Here is a 9,482-nt window from a genome sequence, read left to right as displayed (position 1 = left end):
TCCTCAGAAAATTAAAAATAGATCTACCCTATGACCCAGCAATAGCACTGCTAGGAATTTACCCAAGGGATATAGGAGTGCTGATGCATAGGGGCACTTGTACCCCAATGTTTATAGCAGCACTTTCAACAATAGCCAAATTATGGAAAGGGCCTAAATGTCCATCAACTGATGAATGGATAAAGGAGATGTGGTTTATACATATAATGGAACACTACTTGGCAGTGGGAAAGAATGAATTCTGGCCATTTGTAGCAACATGGATGGAAGTGGAGAGTATTACACTAAGTGAAATAAGTCAGGCAGAGAAAGACAGATACCATGTTTTCACTCATATGTGGATCCTGAGAAACTTAACAGAAGACCATGGGGGAGAGGAACGGGGAGAGGGGGAAGTTACAGAGAGGGAAGGAGGCAAACCATAAGGGACTCTTAAAATACTGAGAACAAACTAAGGGTTGATGGGGGTGGGGAAAGGGGAAAGTGGGTGATGGGCATTGAGGAGGGCACCTGTTGGAATGAGAACTGGGTGCTGTAAGGAAACCAATTTGACAATAAATTGTATTTTAAAAACTTAAAAATAAAATAGAAAAGGAAATACCTGATTGGCATCTAAAAATGGTCCTTAATTTTTGAGGGAGAGAGAGAGCATGAGCAAGGGAAGTGCAGAGAGAGAGGGAAACACAGAATCTGAAGCAGTCTCTGGGCTCTCAGATGTCAGCACAGAACCCGACACAGAACTTGAACCCACAAACCGAGAGATCATGACCTGTGCTAACGTGAGATGCTTAACCAACTGAGCCTCCTAGGTGCCCTAACAATTGCTATTTTTAAAATGTAATCTTATTATAATATGATTTTCATACCAAGATTTCTTTGTTCAAATGGAATATATTAGGTAGAAACAATGTAAAATGTAAAAGTGTTCATTAATGTATAAGCTCATGATGTAGGTTTTGTATACTCTTTATGTATTACACTTAAAAATGTTTCATAAGTCCTTTCCTTCCCCAGATTGGAATATTTCTGACAAGTTATCCCTTATATTTGACCCTTAGCATGGTAAGGAATTGGGGGGAAAATCTCAGGTAATTCAGGGAAACCGTTCCCTTCCCTATCAACACAGCTTAAAGCATGTTTGTCAGTGATGGTTGGTCTGTAGATTCATTGTTATATTGGTACAACAGGGTGGTATCATGTGGAAGATATCCATCAGAAACTGTTCCAACCAGGACAACTCTTGGAAGGGTAATAATTGCCTCTCTGGGATTTACCCTCCCAATGGCTCTAATCAAGAGAATCATTTTATTTACGTAAAGGCTCCAGTTGCTGTAGGAAAAGGGTCCATCCCCTGATACACTGCATGCTCTAATAAGGTCCTCCTTTCAACTAAACCAAATCTTTTGGGTAAACACAGGACTCTCTTTTGTAGCAATGATAATCACAGTAATTTCCAGACTCTGTTGTCCTAAGATGATATAGAGGATTAGAATGTATGGTGTGGGCACACATTTATGTTGGCAATTTAAAGGAGAGGAAAACCAGAGGTCAGATAGGTCCACCAGGAAGGAGGGTGTAGATCATGAAGACAGATAAAGGGAATGTGGACAGACACAGGATGCACGAGTACTAATTAAGCACTAGGTAAGAGCATAAAAAGACTAAAGTAAAAAAAAAAGTAAGCTGGCCAGTGATTTGTAGATCGGAAAAGACTCAGGTCTTTTCCTCCATAGTGGCTTTCCTCAAAAAAAGACAGAAGATATTTCATTCTATAGCCTACCAAAGCAACTAGTGAAAAAGCCTTTACTTCTCTCCCTTCCAGTAAGAAGAAAATTAAACCATAAAGTTCCCACCTTTTCTCTAGTCGTGTCTGGAATCCGTTCATCCCTCATCTCCTTCCCCTTTCTAAGTTCTGTAGAATGCTAAGGACAAGCCATGCAACAGACAGACACCTCACTGTTGCACTTTCAGCTAATGCACTAAGTTTTCCAGGTAACTGTGTAAAGAAGGAGAAAGTTATATCTGCATTAGAAGGAGCAATGGCATTTGGGATCATATATCTCATGATGTATTATCTCCCATTCTAGGGAAATTAAAAAGGAATCTCAGGATTTTTCCTTCATCTCTCAAATAGTAGTGACTCCTAAGTGAAATGATCTTTATGATTTGCCATCTGTTACCATTGTTTGTTTCAGTCAAAGCAGATGTCTTCACCCAGTGGGCTGCAGCCACTCCTCTTTGGTGAGGTCTGATCCTCAGCCATGGAGAGGGAGCCCCCCTTCCAAGTTTATTTTCTTGGATACTGTATCTCGGTCCAAGTTACCCTTTACAGATCTCTACGTCTTTATAATTACTCTCTCCCATGGTATAATAATTCCTTGAACTAAACTTCTGTTTACTTACAAGGAATTTATTTTTAAGCAATGCACTTGTGTGATTATCCTGGATGTTTCTGAGCTGTAGAAAGTGGCTTAGTTTCATGTAACAACTAGTTAATGGTTAAGAGTGATGAGGTTGAGTCAGTCATACAGGCTTGGGCCAAACTGTTTCTAACTTTCCTGCTGAAACTCAATAAAGTAGCCACTTCCAACATCTTTTTCAAGAGTTATGTTTGTAGAAGGTGAGCAAGTTGAGAGGCAACCACAGTTGTCTCTGTTGTGATTTCCTTCTGTTTTTGCTGTAGCTTATTAAGAAGTGTGAGGGAGACCTGGCTGTGGAAGGTGGAGACAGATGCAGCAAAGCTGAATGAGGCAGAGCCCTGTCACAGTAACTGTAAGAGAAAAGATAGCATCAATCTCTCCCAAGACAGATTCAAAACCCACAAGAGAAAAAGAATAATCTAAGAGGTATAACTATTATGAAAGTGATTAAATTTTTTTAACAACAAAAAGAAACATAAGACTCATTAGGCACAGTATATTAAAAGATAAATAGCCATTCATTAGTTTCAGTAAATATTCAGAATTCTTCTGAAGTTGGAAAATAATAATATATGTGGAAATTATAAATTATGCTCAGAATTCAAATACTATCTCCATTCTCATCTTGGAGAGAAAGAAATAATGTGGACACCTTCGTCAGGCCTGTGACAGACACAGATTCAGCTTTACACACTATGATCAGGTTACTTTCTATTCCCGCCCCCCCCACCCCCATACTCACACTCTTCCTCCTTTGCTCTCTCAAAGAATTTGTATCTTCCATTCCTAAAAATTCTTTTCAAATTCAGTTACATTCACATGTCCACTGGGAAGCATTCTATCACTTTCTCCCCAGTCCATGTCACAGATATGTTCACCAAAACTAAGATTTTTGGCCTTGTTCATACTATGAGTATCTGTAAGTTGATGTTGTCCATCTGTCTTTTTTGTGTTTCTACTTGTTACCTAGTTTTCAGTCTAGAAACAAGTCCTGAGTACAACTAAACAGTCAGAAGAGAATGGTCTTCCTACAAAAATATTTAACTGAAGCTCCAGAATTTTCACCCTGTGGACAGTAGTTCCCTTATCTGAGGTAACACTTTCTGTAGTTTCAGTGACCCTGTGATCAACCATGGCCTCTGGAAGCAGATGATCCTCCTGAGGCTTCATCAGAAAGTCAATTGCAGCCCAACACTAGGTCACATGCCTGGGTCACTCTTGTCACTTCATCTCTGATCAGGTGAGCATATTGTTATCTTACAGAATCACAAGGAGAATAAGAGTGAGTACAATCAGATATTTGGGAGAGACACCATAGTCCTATAACTCTCACTACAGTATATTGTTATAATTGTTCCATTTTATTATAGTTTTTAATCTCTTATTGTGCCTAAATTTGTAAATTAAACTTAATATAGACATGTATTTATAGGAAAACAATAGTATGTATAGGGTTTGGTACTAACCTTTGTTTCAGGAATCCACTGGGGGCCTTGGAACCCAGTGGATAAGGGGGTGCTACAGAAAACATTTTGAAATTGGTAATAGATTTGATGTTCATCATGACTTTTTGTCCATGAGAGATTATTGGAATTAAAGTTATTCTGTTGTTGTTTTATAATCCCATTAATGGAACACAGCCTGAAAATGTTGAAAAGGAAAACTAAAGCTATTCATCAAAAAAAGATCATTTGTTTCATGGAAATTTTCTTCTGTAGTTATGTGAGGAAGTTTCCAATTACTATTTACCCAGATATCACCCTGGGATAAATGAGAATTTGACAGTTAAGAAGCTATGTTACTATAACATGGCAAATATCTGGATAAAATACCAAAGTGGAAAATTTTTTTATTTTATATTTAATTTGTGAAAATTTTTATTCTGGTGAAATTTAACATTTACAGAGAAGCTGCAAAAGTGGTACAAAGAACCACCACTAATCCTTTACACATCCAGCAGTAGTTTCTATTGTGTCTAGAAAGACGTTTTCTATCCATCTACCTACATACCTACCTAGCTACCTAACTACCTACCTATCATCATCTCTTTTTCTGGTCATTGGAGACTAAGTAAGAGACATCATGTCCCTTTACCTTTAAATACTTTGATGTTGATTTCCTAAGAACAGGGACTTTATTTTACATAACAGCAGAGTTGACAAAACAGGAAATGTAATATGAATACAATATTATTATCTAATCCATAGTCGAAAGTCATATTTCTCCAATACTCTGAAATATGCTGCTAGTAGCTATGTTTTCCCAGTGCAGGGCCCCCCATTTAGATAATGTGTCTCCTTCATCTCCTTAGTCTAGACCAATTCCTCAGCCTTTATTTGTCTTCATTTAACTGAATATTTTTGAAGATTACAGGACAGCTATTTTGTCCAGCCTGTCTCAATTTGAGTTGGTCTCATGTGTCTTCAATGCTGAAATCAGGCTGTCGATTTTTGGCAGGAATGTCACTGAGTGACATTATGTCCTGCTCAGAGCATCATGTCAGGAGGTGCAAGATGTTGGTTTGTCTCAACACTGGTGTTGTCAATATTGTATTATTAATATTGACTAATGTATTATTAATATTGTTAATATTGACTAATCTTGTGATGTTCATCCACCACATTTTGCTCTTGTGAAGTTTACTATTCTTCATTTTGTAATTAACAGGTAATTAGTGGGGAGGTATTTTAGAGCATGTAAATATCCTGTTTCTCATATTTCATTCACTAGTTTTTAGTATCTATTTACCATTTTTAACTCTACCATTCCTTCTATACACATTATTAAGATCCCTACTGACAGAAATAATATTTTCTTCTCCACTAATAATTTATAAATATATCACTATGAGGTTTTAGATTCTTACTTCTCTCAATTCATTAGCATTATTTCTCTTAATGCCCAAAATGTCCCAGCGTTGAACAGTGGCGGTCGTTTTAAACTGGCTTCTGTTTCTTTTCCATGTGTCCCTATGATTCTTGGAGCATTTTCTTACGTTTTGGGGAAGTATCTGATTCTTTTCTCAGGTAACAAGGAATGAATGATGAAGGGGGAAAATGCAAGTTCTGAAGGCTACTTTATTCTACTTGGTTTTTCACATTGGCCGCATCTGGAAGTAGTTCTCTTTGTGCTTATCTTGATGTTCTACTTGATGACATTGATAGGCAACCTCTTTATCATTGTCTTGTCATACCTGGATGCCCATCTCCACACTCCCATGTACTTCTTCCTCTCAAACCTCTCTTTTCTGGATCTCTGCTACACCACCAGCTCCATCCCTCAGTTGCTGGTCAATCTCTGGGGCCCAGAAAAGACCATCTCTTATGCCGGTTGCATGATTCAACTTTACTTTGCCCTTGCACTGGGAACCACAGAGTGTGTCCTCCTGGTGGTCATGTCCTATGACCGTTATGCAGCTGTCTGTAGACCCTTACATTACACCGTGCTCATGAACCCTCGTTTCTGCCACCTGTTGGCTGTGGCTTCCTGGGTCAGTGGCTTTACCAACTCAGCACTTCATTCCTCCTTTACCTTCTGGGTCCCCCTCTGTGGACATAACCAAGTGGACCATTTCTTCTGTGAAGTTCCAGCACTGCTGCGATTATCATGTGTTGATACCCTTGCTAATGAACTGACCCTCCTGATCACAAGCTCCATTTTTGTTTTCATACCACTCATCCTGATTCTCAGCTCATATGTTACCATTGCCCGTACTGTGCTGAGGTTGCAGTCATCAACCAGACTTCAGAGACTCTTTGGAACATGCGGAGCCCATCTTATGGTTGTGTCCCTCTTTTTCATTCCAATCTTGTGCATATATCTGCAGCCACCATCAGGAAGTTCTCAAGAACAAGGCAAGTTCATTGCCCTTTTTTATACTGTTGTCACACCTAGCCTCAACCCTCTAATATACACTCTCAGAAACAAAGATGTAAGAGGGGCATTAAGGAGACTAGTGGGACAGGAGAGGCCTGTGCACTCATGACCTTCACAGGACAACACAGTGCCTCCTCAGTAAGGACTTGTCTGCATACATCCATCGTCTTCTCTCCCATTTACTCACTCAGCACCAGTGGAGTGTGTGTCTCTCAGGACCACAGAGCTCTGACTCACAGATATGAATTAAACAGTCTGCCTAAATACTAATCACTCTCCAGTGGATAAAACATCCATTTAAAACAAAGATCAAAAATCAATATTTTCCATGATACAATAAATAAAACAAAGGTATCCTATCCTTAATTGAAATTAAGAAATAAAATTCCTGTAGAATGATGATATACTTAATTTTTAAAAACCTAGACTATTGTCTTCTAATTTTTTCCTTTTAAGGAAGAATTTTCCCTAAAATTTGTTTTCTATTTTTGGTTTAACTAAAGACATACTGAAATATCTTAAATCTATTCTGCAATCCTGTTATTCTTTTTGGAATTAATGTAGAGAGGAATTTTGGTCTGTATTCTTTAATACCCTATAGCAGCAGTAAGAAAATGAGTTTTATGAATTATAACAAGAAAGTCTCTGAAATACTGAAGTAAACATAAGCATATGTGTTTCTTTCTCGAGGCAGTGGGAAGTGTATAAGAGGTGGAAATCACTTAAAGAGTTGTGGGATATAACCTGTAAGGTAAGGGTCATTAAAGGCCAGGGATTATTAGGAGAAGTGTTTGGGGCACACAGTTAGCCTGAGGAGCAGTAAGGAATATCTGAGGCAGACAGACTTCTAAGCTCTGGAAATGACTGCATGAATCCAATTGGTGTTTGAAAGAATTACCTGAAAATATAGTAGAAAAATTTTGTGATAAAAGCATATGGAACACACAGTAAAATGTCTATAAACATATAGATAATATAACAATCCCAAATGTTGCAAAACTATGAAATAATTGGAGCTATCACACATTGTTTATGGAATATAAAATCATTCAATCATTTTGAAAAAAAAGCTTATGGAAAATGTTAGTTTTCTTTTTAAGCTTGATATAATTTGAATGCTTGAGATTAGAAAGTACATAATAAAAATCAACTTTTCCATATTTTATTTATTTATTTATTTATTTATTTACTTCTATTTTCCATATAAATAAATGTATTTATTTTATAAAAGTAGCAGTTTTGTTACCTATATGTTTGCCAACCATGTCCTTATGAAATAAGTGTGCTGTGTACATAACACTAAACTGGCAGCTGTATTTAGCTAGAGCAGATGAAGGACAATTCACTGTAAAGTAAAATCTTGAAATCTGAGTTTTGTATGGTAAACCAAATCTTATTTGTAGTTTTTGAGGCCTTTAAAGTTTAGATATGATGATTAAAACCTTATTTCCTAGATTATTAAGACGAAAAATACATCCCCAAACTTCCCCTCCATTTCCTCTGTGGTTGAAACTACCTTGTTAGTTTCTGTTGACTTTCTCTTCTGCTTTGTGTGTCTGTGATCCTTCCTTTATGACCAACTAGGTATAAACAACAATATGGTGTATATTCACTTGTCCTTACCTACTGTCTAAGAAATGAAAAACCAAGAATCACCCATACAAGTGAACTTTTAGTGAATAACTGTGACCACATATGGTGAACCATCACAAAGCAAAAAAACAAAACAAAACAAACTTTAAAAAACAAGAAAAATAGCTTGGTTCTTCAAATCGTTTTGCACTATGGAAATCTTACTATTTGGGTTGTCTTATGTAGTACCAGAGTGTCCCAGTATCTAACTTTAGTGGTTTTTTTTTATTTTTCATGTTTATTTATTTTTTAGGGAGGGAGAGGGAGAGGGAGAGAGAGACAGAGACAGAGACAGAGACAGAGACAGAGACTGAGTATGAGCAGGGGAGGAGCAGAGAGAGAGGAGACACAGAATCCTAAGCAGGCTCCAGGCTTTGACCTGTCATCACAGAGCCCAACGTGGGGCTCAAATTCACAAACTGCGAGATCATGACCTGAGCTATAGTTGGGCACTTGTCTAAGCTTAACTTGCATGTGGCAAAAACAGAGTAATGACAATAGATTTTTAGCTTTGGGGGTCCCTTTTAGGGTCACCAACACCCATGGGATCATCCCATTGCCAAGTCTAAATTTCAAACTAACTTTTGGAAAATTGGCATTTACACAGCATGCATGGATTTGGGCCACAGGCAATCTTCCTGAAGAACCAGCTATGGATCTGGCCTTCTCCCAGATGCCATTGGTGGCCAAATCCACTGACGTGCCAGCTGCTGTTTGGCCCCAGGAAATGTCTCCCCCTCGGCCAGACAGGTGTCTCCTAGTCTTTTCCCGCTTCATCTTATACTTGCTCCTGTGCAGAATATACACACGCCTGATTATGTCTCTGTTGTGCCTCAGCAGTACAGGATTACTAGCACAGGCACGCCATCCAGGTCATCACAGAAACCAGCTCTGGCTTATAGCAGGTGCATTCATTCTCGGTTCTTCTGTTGGCTTCGGGGTCATGTCTGCTGTATGTTTGACAAATATGGGGCTGGCGGGTCACTGGTTATATCATGACAACATCAAGTGATTTCAAAAATAATACAAATTTCAAATTCACATTCATCCTGTTCTTATTATAATTTTACAAGCACAACAACAAGAACAACTTACATAAAAGTAAATAGTATGTACACTTACTGTAGACCTTCACTGGATTCCACAAATGTTAACATCTTACCCTGGGTGCGTTATCATTTTCTGTCTATAGTAATGTAATGTTAATATGCACTGTAAGTATTTCTCTGCAATATATGGAGAATAATACACATACTTACGCCTAAGTGCTCATGGGAGTATTTCCTGAAGAAAAGATCTAATCCAGGATCACAAGTTGGATTTAGGTACTACATCTCTTACTGTGCTCTAATGTGGAAACATTTCTTAGTCTTCCTTTGTCTTTAATGGGCCTAAAATTTTTGAAGAGTATAGACCATTTATTTAATATAATTATCTTTGAGTTAAAGTTTTACTTATGCATGATAACAGTCAATTTATTCATTTATTGGCATGAATACCATAGAAGTGACATTGTGATATTAGTGATATTGGTGACTGCCAGGAATTTTTTTT

General features: G+C 37.8%; 1 protein-coding gene across 1 annotated transcript; it reads left to right on the top strand.

Annotated features, from left to right (window-relative positions):
- The first annotated feature begins 5,460 nt into the window (after positions 1-5,460).
- Positions 5,461-6,594, top strand: LOC122490570 (olfactory receptor 2J3-like). Its single transcript, XM_043593218.1, has one exon. The coding sequence runs from the start codon at positions 5,461-5,463 to the stop codon at positions 6,403-6,405; it is 945 nt and encodes a 314-aa protein (XP_043449153.1). The 3' UTR covers positions 6,406-6,594.
- The last annotated feature ends 2,888 nt before the right edge of the window (positions 6,595-9,482 follow it).

Source organism: Prionailurus bengalensis, chromosome B2 (genome assembly GCF_016509475.1).
Source record: "Prionailurus bengalensis isolate Pbe53 chromosome B2, Fcat_Pben_1.1_paternal_pri, whole genome shotgun sequence".
Classification (NCBI taxonomy): domain Eukaryota; kingdom Metazoa; phylum Chordata; class Mammalia; order Carnivora; family Felidae; genus Prionailurus; species Prionailurus bengalensis.
The sequence above is the reverse complement of the archived record's forward strand: the minus strand, read 5'-3'. Positions and strand labels throughout refer to the sequence as shown.